Here is a 16,334-nt window from a genome sequence, read left to right on the forward strand (position 1 = left end):
ATAAAATAAGACCATGAGGGTCCTCAAGACTAAGAAGAGAAAGTGGCCAAAGTGGCCAGGGAGTTGGAGAGGGAGGGCAACTGCACCCCATAACAACTCCAAGCCCAACTTCCAGGCTTTCCATGTTTCAGACCCCGGCTTCTAGGGTTACTGTATTAGGGTCACTGCTGAGGGTTTGAGGACCCCCTACCACCCACAGGCAGCTTGGGGTTTTGCTTTTCTGGGGTGAGGATTGAACCCACACCCTTACTGTGTTAGGCAAGCACCTGAAAACTGAACCAAACCTCCAGCCTTCCCAAAATGTATTTTTAAACAGAAAACAAAGAAAAGCCAAAACCAAAACCACCATCTTGAACACATTCTATGATAAAACACTGGTTCTGTGCAGGTATTAAGTGGTGGCCATCGTGAGAATCATTTAGAACAACCTACACCAAAAAATGGCTCCATTCTCCTCCAGGGCAAGGTAAACAGGGTTTGACCATATATGTGGACTTCAGTTGGAAGCCTGCCATGGCGTTTTCCTCGTCCTCACACATCCTGAGGAGCAGTGGTCCCCTCCACATCACTGTCGACATGGATAACCCCTGAGCCTCTCCTGAACACATCAGAAACGACCTTGGCAAAAGCAGAGTGAAGACACCTTTCTAAAGAGGAAGCTGATACTAAGGCACGTGAGAGAGCTGGATTAGATGCCAGAATGCAGCTTCTCAAACCCAACTGCAGAGTCCTGACTGGAGGCTGGGGGTGGGGGCGGGGCACAGCAAGAAACTCGGTGTGACTGAAGCCAAGGGGTACAGTGGTGAAGAGGTCCTGCATGGTGTTACCCCAAAAGCACAGCTCAGTCTACCTGGGAGGAAGGGAGAAGTGGGAGAGGGGAGACGGAAGCAGGGAAGGAGAAATGAGGAAGCGGAATTGGGAGAGGGACTGGGGGAAAGGTGAAGGGTGAAAGGTGGAGGGTGAAGGGCTCCTTCTACACATTAAAAAGAGCAAATCCACTTACAAACAAACCAAGATAAAAAACACCAAGAAAGCCTGGTTGAAAAAGCCATAGATACCAGCACTGGCTCTGGATGGGAGAGAGGAGCTTTTGCTGAGGGTCTTCTTGCCATTGCTGCTGCTTGTAGTCAGCTGCTTCTTGGGGTGGCTCTGCTTGCGGTCCAGCGAGGATGTGGAGGAGGAGCTGCTGATGGACCCAGGCTGGGGAGCTGACAGGGGAACAGGAAAGAATCATACTTTAAAGGTGGTCTTAAAAATCAAAAACAAACAAGCAAATAAAAGAAAAGAAAGGGACTACTAAGATGTTTTCTGGGCAAGCCCTTCTAAGACGCTTCAATCTCCTCTACTGTGGATTAGCTAGTGTCAAACTAAATGCCTGATTTCATCCAAATGCACAGCTGTTTACACACCAAGCAGATCGCTGTTTATACAAGCAGGAAAGTTTAAGGACTCACAGTGAACTATCTTATGTAGGGGGTGTCACTCTGTCAACTAATGTAAACTAACCTAACCCCCAAACACTCTCTACTCTCCTTAGGGGAAACAGTGATAGAGCCCCTTCAGAGACACAAACAAGCACACACACACACACACACACACACACACACACACACACACAACAGTGATAGAGCCCCTTCAGAGACACAAACAAGCACACACACACACACACACACATATGTGTGCACACCACCACGTCTTAAGGTGACAACATTTTTAATCCTGAAGCATCTGTATTCAACCTGAATGTAAATAAGACTGCAGAGGGTCTTCCCTGCAGACCCTGGACGGCTGGCCACGTCTCCTGCTAAGCTGATAGTTCTTTACACATGTTAAGAAACTGGTTATGGTAGTCTGTATTTTTAAAGGGTTTTTTCCGAGGGTAGTTTTTACTACAGTGATTTTTCCTTCCCAGCTTTAACACAGTCTGTAAGCTGTTTGCAGTGACGGCACAGGGAGCGAGGGGTTACAGTACCATCATTTTCTGCTACAGTCTCCAGCTCTTCACTGGGAGGCACAGAGAGTGTGGACTCTGAAACATTCTCCTTTTTTGATGGCATCAACCCTGGTGATTAAACACAGAAATGATTTCAGCAAAAGACAATTTTGCTAACATTAAGCAAGAAAAATGTATTTTCTGTAAAGTATATGCATCTCTCAATATCTATATCTTTTCCACTTCTTTTGTGATTTGTTTTGTTTTGGGACAGGGTTTGTCTATGTAGCTCTGGTTATCCAGGATCTCACTCTGTAGACCAGGCGACCCAGTCTCCCAGAACTCACAGAGGTCTGTCTACCGCTGCCTCCCAAGTACTGGGATTAAAGGTGTGCACGACCTCTTATTCACTTCTAAAAACACGGTGAATACACTTTCACAGACAGGAGGAACCAGCACCTCAATGTTTAAGGGAGTGAAAGGGGCTGGACACACTGCTCAGTGCACAGCATCTACCGAGTTCTAGACTCCAGCACTGCAAAACTAAGAAAAAAGAAAAGGATGTATTTGTGGTACATCTAAGAACTTTCCCAAGCTTTACCCTGCTAATCATCTCTAAAATAGCTGAAGCATCATATCTGATGGTCAATAGGCTTGCTCAGAACTTCTCTGTCGCACCAGAGGGCACGGCAAACCTGTCACTGCTGAGATACTGCTGAGTAGGACTTGAAAACAGATTATAGAACATTGTTTCCTACCACACTCAATTCCCACAACAATCCCATCTGGGCAGGAGGGGCAGGGATAGAAAAGCTCTTAATAATGAATAATGGTTGTTGGATAAGACTTTCTTATCAACTGTACCAACTTATTTAAAGAGACCAAATGGATCTCCCCACTTGCATTTCCAGTCAACTAAGAAGTATTCGGAGTGACGAACTCTCCAGAGGACTCAGATGCAAACTGAAACCATACACAGTCCTCTCCCTGAAAGGTCTCAGTTTAACACGGCCAAAGACCTGACTGTGTGACTGTGTGTGAGGACACTGTTCTTCCCAAGGTCTAGCGAGGGAGGAAGCAGTGAAAGCTCTGCAAAAAGAAACCAGGGGTTTATAAAGATCTCACTGGACTGGGGCTGCAGTGAGTCAAACTTCACCCAGAGTAGAGGTCTGGTAGGAAGAAGTGAGAGTGGGAATTTCTGGAAAGTCAGAGAGAAAAATCTCACAGAATGGTGCGGCATATGGGAAGCTTGTCTGGAAAGGAGTCCTCTAGGGATTCAGATGAGGGAAACTGAACAAGCAGGTAACAGTAAACCTCAGAGGGGGCAGTGCCTAGCTAAGGGTGCAGCCCAACTGGACAGTGCTTGCCTGGAACTGCAAGGCCCTGAGTTCAATTCCTAGGTCTGCAAAAGAAGGGGGAGAAGGGGATAGAGGATTGGATGGGGAAGGGGTGAAGACTGGAGAGAGGAGAGGAGAGGATTGAAGGGGTGGAAGGATTAGCAGGAAGGTGGGTGCTGCAACTCTCCTGTAGAGAGGACAGGTGGGAATAGCCTGTCCAGAATGAGTCTTGTCCTGGACTTGAAAGGGAAGAATGGTCTGGACAGACAGTCCAGTTATGTGACATTTCTTCAGTGGCCACAGCGAGAAGGAAGGGGAAGGAAAGCTAGAAGCAGGGACCAGGGGCAATTGCTCCAGTGGCCCAAGGAGGGCATGAGGCGCCACAGCAGCTGCAAAGAGGAAAAACAACCTGTGGGGTACAAGTCCCAGTGATTTCATTTTCCAGCCCTAGAGTTCCATTTGGTCCTTTCATCTGAACTATCATCAAGATGACTGAATATGAAGTTTTAAATATGATATAAAGATATTTTTGTGTATCTGCCCAGCTTCCCCTTAAAACAGCATTTCACAAAACTATAGGACAATGTCCCAACCAGGACATGTGCATTGCTCTCAGCCACTGATGCATACTTGCCATCAGTGTGTGTGTGTGTGTGTGTGTGTGTGTGTGTGTGTGTGTGCACATTCACGCACACATGCACAGCATTTCAATCTTCTTTTTGTTTCTCCTGAAGCTTGTTTTAAGAGAGCTCACCTTAATTTTCTTACTTTTTTTTTTGTTCCCTAAGTCCATTTATCATACCGTAATTTTCATCCCGAGAGTATGACTGTGATATACTCTCTAAAGTATTATGGTTTGGATATTTTGAGGGTAAGATCTCATTATGTAGTCCCAGATACGAAGTATCAAGAATATCTATAGATAAAAATTTTAAGATCATATTAAGATATTTTAAATTATCCTTGCTAAACAGAAATATATTCCAAGCATATAAAGAAAGATAGCTGTAACAATGTCAGCTCTTTTAAATTGGTAGAAAGATTACATGTGATATCAGCTTAAACTTTAGTAGATTTGTTTTTTAAAGAAACTTAAGAACATATTCTAGACTATGTAACAAGTATGACTTACAGGGGTCCCCAAAGAAGGAAGACAACAATCTTTAAAAATAGGAGGCTTTTCTCACTGTTGGTAGCAAGATTCTTTCTTCACATCACAATAATTATGAAGAACAACCAAGGGCACTTGAGCAAACAAGTGGAACAGAAGAGAAAGACAAACTGCACATCTGGACCACATCCTTTTAGATGGTGGAAAGCCTTCTTGCTCCAGTTACCAATGGGCTAACAGATATTTACTGAACACCTATCTTGTGCTCTGTGCTCTTATGAATACTAAATCATGAATCATTCTCACGGTCTACTTGACTGAGAACACAAAAGATTTACACAAACAGAGCAATCGGTGCGCAAAATAACAACCAGACTGCACAGATTAAAAGAATACACATACACGGTTGGAGAACAAAAAGGTTAAACAAGTTGGATTCCTCAGCAAGGAGCAAGGTCTGGATGGAGTGAGGAACAGAAAGGACCTCTGAGGGACACCCACAGGTGAGGAGAGGCAGAGGGAGAGTGAGCTCGTGCGTGCCTGGAGCAGGGCAGAGGGTCAGCAAAGCACAGCCAACCAGAGGAGCAGAAAAGAGGCCCCACCAAGCAACAAAAGGACATCCCAGAAGAGGCGAGGAGTAGGAACTCGCTGGAGACATAAAACCCAGCACTGAGGCTGACCACGGAGTGTTAGAAGCACACAGAAAGTAGGAAAGGATGAAGCTGAACCACCACTGCCGGGACTTACGTCCTAATTCACAACTGAGACTGAAAACACAGAGCCTCGGTTTTGAGAGGTTCAGCTTGTGCGGTGGACTAACAAAAAGAGTAGAGCAGTTTGAACACCATGAATCCCACAAGTACAATCTGAATTATGGTCTAGGCGGTCATGATTGTCCCAGCTTCACCTACCAGAATTCACTTTGGATGTGACGTGAGCTACATCAACCTTCTGGGATCGGACATGAGGTGCCGCTCTCGTGGAAGGAGTTTGTGTGGTATTTTTCTTCCCCTCTTTTACTTTACTTATCTTTGAAAGGGGCGCAAAAATACCTGAGGGCAAAGACAGAATTGTAGTTAGTGCGGAGCGACTGAACGTATTTCAAACACAGGGCAAATGCTAACTGCTCTAACTCAGGCTGTTTAGTACCTACCACACATCTTGTAAGGAGACACGGCACTCGCCCTAAGAGACTGCACAATCTAGTGCCAAGACTACATACATAAGAACTTAGGAACCACACAAGAGATACATAATCTACTGTGGAGTGAAATTCGGGGGAACAAGAAATGTGTAGAAGTTACCATCTTCTCTAAGTGATGAGAATAAACAATTACACAGCGTAAGCTATGCCACTTCTTGTCATCCTCCCACATTGTAGCTCGCCATACCCTGTCTCCTCTTCCTTCTGTATGGCACACCTTTTAAAGACAAATTCAAATGCTGGTCTTGCCTGTATTCTCTCATTCTGACTAATTACAGTCTCTTACACATGGTACAGACACAATAAATCTGTTTGACTGTATAACATAATCTTCCCCAAAGGCCTAGCCCTCAATTCCTGCCAATCAGAAGCAACACAGTGTGTGCTGAGGAAGGGAGGTAAACAGAGACAGGGGACTGACGACCTATAGCGTTGGGAGTATAAAATCCCACTAAAGAGTTTATGGAGGCAATAAAATATCCAGTTTGAGTAAGTACACACAGACATTGAGGAAAGTGGATACGAACTCTATATACCAAGACTGTCTCCCTAACACACTTAAAAAGAAAACAAAGTCATAATGTGTACATTGCACTCTGAGTGTTTACAATCTAACAAACACATTATATAGAACGTGATCTGTTAAAGCAGGGTGTGAGCACTCTGCCCATGGCTGAGAAGTGCCAGCTGCCCTGTTTCCCTGAAAACCTTTGACGTTCCTTTCTCCTTTGGACTCTGCATGACCTTCTCTTGATTTTCCTGATCTTTAGAATTTATTTGTAATTATCTTTCATGTCACTGACCTGAGGTTGTCCTTGACTTTCTATTCAAGTTTCTTTTCGTTGCAAATTGTGCTCCAAGAGGGAAAGGAGGGGGGAGGGAAGGAGGGAGGGAGAGGGAAAGGGAGAGGGAGGAGATGGAGAGGGAGGGGGGAGAGAGAGAGGGGGGAGAGGGAGAGGGAGAGAGAGGGAGGTGAGGGGAGAGGGAGGGAGGGGAGGGAGGGAGGGAGGGAGGGAGGGAGGGAACGAAACTTGACAAGGATGAAGACGGCAATGTTACAATAAATCTGACAAGGTTTGAAGAAGGAAATATTCTACTTTGAATATACGCATTTCTACACTTTCTGGAACTCGGGAATTCTTACCTAATCCTCCTCATGGAATTAATTTTAAGGAAATAAACTTAGAGGTGTGCACACGGGCTGTGAGGCTATGCTTGTATAAAAAGGACGGACTGCAAGAAGCACACTTTCTAGCTTATCAAAACATACTGACCTCTAACTTATTACCATGTTCCAGGGATACTTTGTGGAGAAAATAAAATCTAGGAAAAAAGTAATTGTCTGGCAACAAGACAAATGAAATTGATCCCATCTGTGAGCTATAGCAGCCCCTCTATCTGCCCAGATACATTCCAGAGTGTTCTGCATAAACTATGTTTTTCCTACCAAGACATTAAAATGTAATTTTTAAATCAAGTACAGTAGAAAATCAACACTGGCCAATCATAACATAGACCAGCTAACAAGGTGCTATCAGCAATGACTGTTAAGAGGACGTGGTGGTCCCTGACCCTGGGATATCTTATGGCACTGTACTATAATGTGGCTGACCATGGGGAACTGAAAACACACATTAATAAAGCCTACGGTGCTACATCACCACCAACAAGCCAGACAGTGAAGACAGAGTCATTCATGAAATACAGTCAAGAAATTTAAAAACCAGGTCAGTAAGAAGGCTCATTCATAGAAGGCCACCAAGCCTGATGACCTGAGTTCAATCCCTGGGAACCACATAGTAGAAGAGAATCAACTCCTACAAACTGTCCTCTGACCTCCACACACCATGGTACACTAAAATGTGTGCGTGCAGGCATGCACACACACACACACACACACACACACACAATACATAAATGTAAAAAAGAAAAAATATTATTATTACAGTATAAAATTACATCCATGGGAAACTTTGTGTGGATACAGGCAAACCAAAGAACTGAAAATTAGAACATATATATGAGAATAGAGTACAAACTTTACTTCTAATTTGATCAGTGTCAGTAACATCATACATGATGCTCAATAAGTGATCTGCTTTCTTTTGTTTTTATTATGAGATAAAGTTTCATGTAACCCATGATGACCTGAAACTGGCTATGTATCCATGGATGGACTTAAATTTCTGATCCTCCTGCTTCCCAAGCGATTACAGGTGTGCACTACCTGCATTTATGTGGTACCGGGATGAAACCCAAGCCGTGAGCAGTTCAGCAAGCACTCCATTAACTAAGGCTGCACCCAGCCAAGGTTCCTTCTTGTCTTAATTTGAGGGAAAATGTGGTTTTTCTTTGGTAACCTCTGAAGGAAATTTCCATATAGAAATACATTTGTTTCAGAGGCTAATCAAATATTTAATTCTAATGACTTAAAAAAATTATATTGCACACAATTCCTCATTTGCATTGATCTTGTTTGTCTTCATATATCATTATTGTTACTAATTAAGTAACTTGGGCAAACCACGACTACATTTGAAGCTGTGGCTCCAAGCACAATGAGCAGCCTCCCTCGCTGCCTGGTAACTCAGCGTGCTCACTGGCTTTCCCCAGAAGCTGACAAGCAACTGTAAGGTTGACCAAAAAGAAGCACATGGCCATTCCGTTTGAAAGAAGAGCAGTGAGTTCTCAGATGCACACAGCTCATCTAATGTGTTCAACCCTATTAAAAATGTCAGCAATGAATAAAAATGGCATAAATTCTAAGAGGAATTTACTTTTTAATGGAGAAAATAGAAGCTTCTGAGCGGAGGGAAGAAGACAGCCTGAAACTCCTAAGCGGCCACCTGAGACGCTCCGGAAAGCAGCTGGCAAACTATGGTGGGTGAGAGACGCATCCTGGCCACCGCTAGGCTCTGGCGTTGTCCCGGTACAGACCCATGTCAGTCAGTCTGCTCACACTGTGTGCGGCTGCTCACTCACTGCAACAGCGGAGCTGAGCATCACAACAGAGACCATGAGGCCCACTAAGCAGTCACTATCTGGCCGCTCCAGCTTGCCAAGTTCTACACCAGATAATACTGTCTTAAATCCTAAGGGGACACGTTTTGCAATCAGTCTGCAGCTCCTCCTCCCTAACTACCTCAGGAAACAGTAGAAATAAATGTTGTCAGAATGGAGGGCTCTCATTTTACGCCTGAGTCTTCTTTCAGGAAGCTACTGAAGGATGTGCTCCACCAAAAACTAGGGCATAAACTAAGAAAGAAACTGGCTGGACAAAGCAATAGCACCAAATATTTCCCTTTACAGAACAAAGTGGAGAGATATCTAAAAGAATGCACCATTTATACGGATTATTTACAAACACAAGCATTGATCTGACATCAGAAGATTCAGCTTGGGGACATCTACAGAGGTTCTTGCCTCCAAAGAGCAAGTGTCCAGGAAGGAAGGCTTGTTTCTTTCCAATAAGCCTGACAGTCTATCAAGTTAGTCAGAGTGTTTACTCTGGTAATTACTGGAAAGCATAATAATAGTATCCACAGTATTAAATCAATTGCTAAGTGGCTAACTTAACAAACTAGTATGCGCTAGAGCAAACAAACTGAACACAGTGATCCTGGGATGAACCACAGCACTGACTCTAACTCAGTGTATAAACACAGCACAAAACCAGAGGCAGGAATGAAAGGAGAGAATCCCCAACTGCGCTGCCCTCCAGCTCAGGAACCTTAGCAATGACCTCACTCAGCACACCAAGATTCCTCAGCAGGAGGGCGACCTTAACTTTTAAACAAAGGCCCCCACATCCCAACCTGCCTCTGATTATTTAAGGGTCCAGAAACAGAAGCCCAAGGCACCCAGCTCTGCTTTACCAAGCTTGCCTGTCCTTCCAGTGAGCCCATGAGCCCATGCCAACAACCTCACCACAAATCTGACTGACACCGTCCCAATGTGTGACTAAACGTCCGTGATCCTGCTCTGAGCTTGGCTGCCAAAAGTAGTCATCAGAGGAAAATTCAGACTAAACCCCTGACCCTGTTCCAGCAAAGCTCCTAATGGGATTCATAATTATGTACAGAAAAATATAAACATTTCCACATGAATAAAATATGTAATTTATAACTAGCTCTTGAATTATATATCATCAAGAACAATTATATATTACATTTATTAAGGAATGAAAATAAAATATAATCATCATAAAGGAAAAATATTTTAGCTGCATATTAATGTCATAAAAGATTGTGAGTAAAGTTCAAACACAAATACCAAATTGGAAAAAATGAATTTTTTAAAAACTCTTAGCAGTTCCTAAACACTAATATTTCAGTTTAAATAGACAACCATGAATATACAGGAGCCAAATAATTCTGTCTCTTTCTCTCCTGTCTCTGTCACTGTCTCTATCTATGTGTGTCTCTCTCTCTCTCTCCTCTCTCTCTCTCTCTCTCTCTCTCTCTGTGTGTGTGTGTGTGTGTGTGTGTGTGTGTGTGTGTGTATGTGTCTCTCTCTTACACAAGGCACAACAAAGCATTTAGGATCTTCTAGCACAAGGCCGGGAAGATAGCTTAGTGGGTAAGGTGCTTGCTATACAAATATAACTTTGACATGGCATGTCTGAAAGCACATGCCTGCAACCCCAGCAGACAGGCAGATCTCTGGGGATTGCTGGTCAGCAGCGTCAACAAATCAGTGAGTTCCAGCCAGAGAGAGACCCTGCTTCAAAAAACAAGATGGTTCCTGAGGAACAATACCCAAAGTTAACCTTTGTCCTACACACACACACACACACACACACACACACACACACACACACACAATGAATATATACACAAAACTAAAATAAAAAATTTTCTGTCTCATCATGATCAGAGAAATAGGAATGAAAAACAAGTTTTTAACCCATCAAATTGGAAAACTTAAAGGAAAAGAAGCCGTTTTTTAAAAAATCACATTTTTGAGCAATATTTAAAAACCTACACAAATTATAAGATATCCAGTTAAAATGTAGAATATATAACAAATATATATGTATACACACATATATAAAATCTATGAGAGCCAGAGAGAGGAATAGTGGGCTGAGATGATCAAAATACATTGATTAATAAATATGTAAAATTTTCAAAGAAAATCATTTAAAAAGTTTAAAACATATCAAAAATATGCAAGTGATTTCTATTTTCTTCCTTCTCCTGTTTTATGACTTTTATGTCTTACACACTGAGCATTTTTATAAGCAAAAAGTATAAACAGACAAAGACAAGGGCCTACCCTAAGTGTGTGACAGAGAGACCAGTACTAATTATGGTAACCTGACAGGCGCCAGCTAAGGGCCGGCAGCTCTGTGCCAACAGCCCCCACCCAGGGAGTTTAGAGAACCCAGTATACTCCATCCCCACCTAAGCCTCGGGCCCTCTCCCATTTTATAGGAGCCAGAGGAAAGAACAGAACAGACCGAGGATCACACAGCCCCAACCTGAGGAAGAGACGCTGATCACGAGTCAGCAGCCAAAGCCCACAGTTCTCATCAGAATGCTGCCCCCTCCAGCTGAGCTGGGCAAGCATGGAGATAATGTCAGAGAGGAGGAAAAACAACAACAACATAGTGAGAACAGCAGACTGACCTTAGCGCCTCTGAGCTCTGAGCGTGTGAAGGAAAGAGGAAGCAGAAAGCAGGGATGTGAGGAGGGAAGAGGGCAGAGGGAAGGCATTCAGACAAACGTTTGTCGGGAAGAGAAAGGACTGTCCCAGCCCAGGGACAATGTCAAAGCCGTTCTCATTGCTTTTCCATCTTCTCACGTCCCTCACGGCTCGCTAGCTCCAGAGCGCCAAGTCCCTCTCTGTGGCCTGATACCACCACATGCAGATCTACAGAACCCGGCTGCTAACCGGGCTACAGAACCTGCTGCCTGACTGTGCTCACAGACACGCTAAGCGGCAGGCCCGTCCTCCTCAGCGGCTTCCTTTCACAGCTCCCCATCTACTCAACCGTCTGCCCCTCAAAACCACCCCAGAGAAGGTGAAAAGACAGCTCAATTGGGAACTGTAAGCATTAGGATGTGATTTTAACACTCAGCACCAATACAACGTGTGAGCATGTGACTGTAATCCCAGCACCTTGGGGCAGAAAACAGGGGGATCCCAGGGCTCAGAGTAGCTGAGTCCCAAGATCCAGCCGAACACCACCTCTGGCCTCCACATGCATACTAGTGTGTGCACACAATCAGTCCCAGTGAGTCCCAGGGTAAAGAGGCAGAAATTCCCTCCCTGAAAGGACAAGCCAGTCCCAGCATACTCTCCATTCACCAGTCGGTACCAGATGCCTGTGACTCCCATTAACTGGTTCTCTAAACCACTACAGCATCTCTCAGTGCTTCAACCTGGAATCAAGCCCTGGATCGGGAACCACAGATCCCAGCATGTGGGCTCTCCTCCCTGACCACCCTGGATTCTAAATTCCATCCCTCTACTCAGTCTGCTTGTCTGTCCTCAGCTCTCTTGCAGACTTCTTTGAGTAGAACATTCTAAAAGAAACAACTGGGTAAACCAGACTCTGTTCTTCATCAGCACCCATTCCCAAACAGTTTGACAAGTTTCACGAGAAGAGGACCTAGCCTTGCAGCCTGCTAACTACATTTGTGTCCTCAACTCTACAGTCGGTCCTTGGCATCACATGGCTGCCCCCTGCACCGCCCTGACCTGGTCAAGTGCCTCTCCTCTCTCCCACCTCCATCCTCCTCTCTCCCACCTCCGTCCACCCCCATGTCCTCTCCTTACATCAGCAAATGACCTCACTTCTCATTTTCTGAGAAAACAGAAACATCTTCCCAGAATCTCTCCCCTTAGGGAGAGTGAGCCATGCCTGGAATGATGCCAGGCTAACCCTGGCACAACCCTTTCAACTTCTCAAGGACCTTCCTCCTCCAGCCGTCTCCTCCTTTAAATCATTCCCATCAGTGGAAACAAGATACACCAGCTCCTGCATAGAAAAATATCCTCAGTCCACACCCTCCTATATAAACTACAGGGGAGCAGAACTGATCGGGGCAGAACGTGGTCAGTATTTGTGGGGCCCTGGGTTCAACCTTACCGTATTTGGGAGCACACTTGAAGTACTGGACTCTCCCAACACTTCCATTGTTTTTTCCTTCTGGCTCATCCAGCTCAACGCCAGCCCACTGCCCACTTGCAAACTCAGTTGTTCCACAAAATCTTAATGTCCCAACCTAGAGAAAACATAAAACAGGTTTTCGGTCTTATTAGTAATTCTAACTGCCCATTTCTTAGCAATAGTACTTTGTAAGTCTTTCAAAGTAGACTTTTGAATAAAAAAACAAATTTGCCAAGACTTTTTTAATGGCAAAGGAGTTTACCAGGAAGACATGGAATACTTCCTAGGTGATGTTCTTTCCCAGTAGAACTGAAAAGTCCATGTTGCAGTGGGATTCAGCTCACCTCTCTCAGTTACCAAGAGATTGAGCAGGCCAGAAATCAGTGACAATATATAGAGAAAAAGGAAGCCAACTATAAACCAAACTCAACTAAGCTGCTATCTATAGAGTGCCCCACCCAAAACAGAGCACATAAGTGCCAAAGAACAGAGCTGGAGAGATGGCTCAACAGTTAAGAGCACTGACTGCTCTTCCAGAGAACTGGGGCTCAACTCCCACCACCCACAAGACAGCTGACAACTGTCTGTTACTTCAGTTCCAGGAAATCCGTTGTATGTTTCTGACCTCCATGGGTACCAGGTACAAAGTGGTGCACATACATTCATGCAGGCAAAACACCCAAACACATGCAATAAAAAAAGAAATTTTAAATTTTATTTTTGTTTGTTTTGTTTTGAGACAGGGTTTCTCTGTGTAGTCCTGGCTGTCGTGGAACTCGTTTTGTTGACCAGGCTGGCCTCGAACTCACAGAGATCTGCCTGCCTCTGCTTCCCAAGTGCCGGGATTAAAGATGTGTGCTACCACTGCCTGGTTAAATTTTAAGAAAGAATAGAAATCACATATAATATGTTTTTGAACCATAGTAGAGTTAAACTAGAAACCATTAGCAGGGAGATACATGATACTGTCCAGATACATGTAATTGTACCAAGTACCTATAAATAACCCATGGTGAAGGAGAGGAAAATCAGAAGGAAAATTAAAAAAAAATATTTGAATGAAAATTAGTCTGTCAGAATATGAGCGTGCACCTTAGAAACAGCCAAAAACAAGTGTCTAAATTCCCACCTCAGCAAACCAAGATTAAGACCCAAAGCCAGAGAGAGAAACTGATAAATATTCAAGTAAACTGAGAACATAAAAATAATACCGAAAATCAATAAAACCAATAACACATTTTTTGAAGATTAAAATTATTAAACCTCTATACAGAAGCCATTTTTAAAAAGAGAGATGATGTGGGAGGGTCTTCTGTTTGAGTTGATTTCATTGGTTAATAAAGAAACTGCCTGGCTCATTTGATAGGCCGGCCCTTAGGTGGGTGGAGTAGGCAGAACAGAATGCTGGGAAGGAAAGTTAATAAATAAACGTGCCTCTCCTCAGGGAGACAGATGCGATGAAGCTCCAGCCCAAGATGGACGTAAGCTAGAATCTTCCCGGTAAGCTACCACCTCGTGGTGCTACATAGATTGTTAGATATGGGTTAAAGCAAGAGATGTGAGAATTAGCTAGTAGGAGGATGAAACTAATGGGCCAGGCAGTGTTTAAATGAATACAGTTTGTGTGTTGTTATTTCGGGGCATAAGCTAGCAGGTGGCTGGCCCGGGTGGGACGAAAAGCAGGCCCGCAGCTCCTCACTGCAGAGAGAGCTAAAAGACACAAATTGCCAACATCACCAACGAAAGAGGGGCATAGTGGCCAATATTTAAGAAAATGAGTGGATATTACGAACAGCGCTGCCTGCCCACTCATCTCACAGGTGCTATAAAACATTTCAGTTCCTTGGAAGATACAGACTCAAAAAGCAGCTAATGCCTGAATTTGTGATTTAAAACTGAAAAAAGAAAAAAGCTCCCAAGAATAGATAGCTCCAATGACAAATTTTACCAAAAATGTCTTAACAAAATACAAATTTTATACAAGCTCTTCCAGAATTTAAATAAAGGGACTGATTCCCAAGGCAGTTCAGGAAACCAGCATAAGCTTGACATTAAAAATGGCCAAAGACACGAGCATTACATCTATATCCCTCTAGAGCACAAACACGGGCATCTTCAACAACTTTAGAGTCGATCCGACAGCAATAAGCAGACTACTACATGGTGACAAAGGGTTGCAACGATGTCATGGAGGGAATTACCCAACACAATCCACCTGTCCACAAACTGGAGGAAAGATAGAAAAGATGCCTGCAACCAACTGCACCATCCTTCCATGATGACAGCTTAAAGAGAAGGCACAACTTGGCAGCTGAGGACCTCTTCAACTTGACAAAAGACATCTACATACACTAAAACCACAGTTAGCAATATAATGAGAAAGGGGGAGAGAGAAGGGGAAAGACAAGAAGAAGGATGAGGAGACAAGATGACTCTGTACAGAGAATCCACAGAGTAAAAAAATTAAGGACAGGTGGTCAATATTTAAAAATCAACTATTTCCATATACTAGAAATGAACAACCAGAAAAGGAAATTTCAGCAATAGCACACAAAAAATTGGAAAAAATTAAGCCTAAATCTAGCAAATTTAATACTTAAATGGTTAAAATCATGGAAGTTGATTAAATAATTCAAAACTCATATGAATATAGGAAGATATTGTGCTTAAGATGTAAAATATACTTGACCAAATCTAGACTCAATAACACTCAATTCAAAATCTCATAAGGGTTTTTTTTTTAATAGAAATGAACAAATTCTAAAACTTACATGCTAAAAGGAAAGGAACTAGAATTATCAAAACAGTTTGGCAGGGAAATTGAAGTCCTAACACCTGCTGGATGTTTGCCAATGCAAGCAATGATGGCATTGAAGACAGGGGAGTCATCAGAACAGGGCAGGACCAACACAGAAACAACCCCCAACACACATGGTCACGGGCTGTTTGAAGAGCCCAAGGCATGGGATAGCAGCAAAGAAGCAACCACGTGGTTAAAAACAGAGGAAACAAACCCAAGCAATAGTTCGTCCTCTCAAAAATTAACTCAAGGGGGTCGAGGAGATCTAAGTTCACCACCCAAACTGAAAAGCCCAGCACTGTGGTACATGCCTGTAACTTCAGCTCTGGAAAGATGCAGACAGAGGGATCCCTGGGGCTGCTGGATGGACAGTCAATTTAGCAGAATCAGCAAGCTACAGGCTCAGCAGAGACTGGGTCTCAAGAAGTACACTAGAGCTCAACTGAGGGAGACACCTAAAGTCATTCTCTGGGATTCCACGTTTATGCACGTACACATATACACAGAAATTCTCTCCCCCCCCCCCCTCTCTCTCTCTCTCTCTCTCTCTCTCTCTCTCTCTCTCTCTCTCTCTCTCTCTCTCTCTCACACACACACACACACACACACACACACATGCGCGCGCACACACACAAAACTAGCTGAATGTAGTGGAAACACTACAATCTCAGCTTTAGGGAAGAGACGATCTGAAGTTCAAAATCATTCTCAGTACATAATGAACACTTCTACTTGGATGTAAAATTATCCAACCAAAAAGTAAATAACTTTTTTCTTTTATTTCTGAGATAATAAAATTGCATCATTTTCCATTTCTTTCCGCCCTCCAAAC

The 16,334-nt window shown here is 43.6% G+C and overlaps 1 protein-coding gene across 1 annotated transcript in view; it reads right to left on the reverse strand.

The window, feature by feature from the left end:
* Positions 1-16,334, reverse strand: part of Clip4 (CAP-Gly domain containing linker protein family member 4) — a 68,325-nt gene that overhangs the window by 23,553 nt on the left and 28,438 nt on the right. Inside the window, exons 8-11 of the mRNA XM_038320117.1 lie at positions 12,682-12,817; positions 5,293-5,433; positions 1,973-2,062; positions 1,059-1,208 (exon numbers count right to left, since the gene is read on the reverse strand). Coding sequence (XP_038176045.1) covers positions 1,059-1,208; positions 1,973-2,062; positions 5,293-5,433; positions 12,682-12,817 — 517 coding nt within the window. The remainder of the gene's footprint in view (positions 1-1,058; positions 1,209-1,972; positions 2,063-5,292; positions 5,434-12,681; positions 12,818-16,334) is intronic.

The sequence above is a fragment of the Arvicola amphibius genome, chromosome 2 (genome assembly GCF_903992535.2).
Source record: "Arvicola amphibius chromosome 2, mArvAmp1.2, whole genome shotgun sequence".
NCBI classification, from domain to species: domain Eukaryota; kingdom Metazoa; phylum Chordata; class Mammalia; order Rodentia; family Cricetidae; genus Arvicola; species Arvicola amphibius.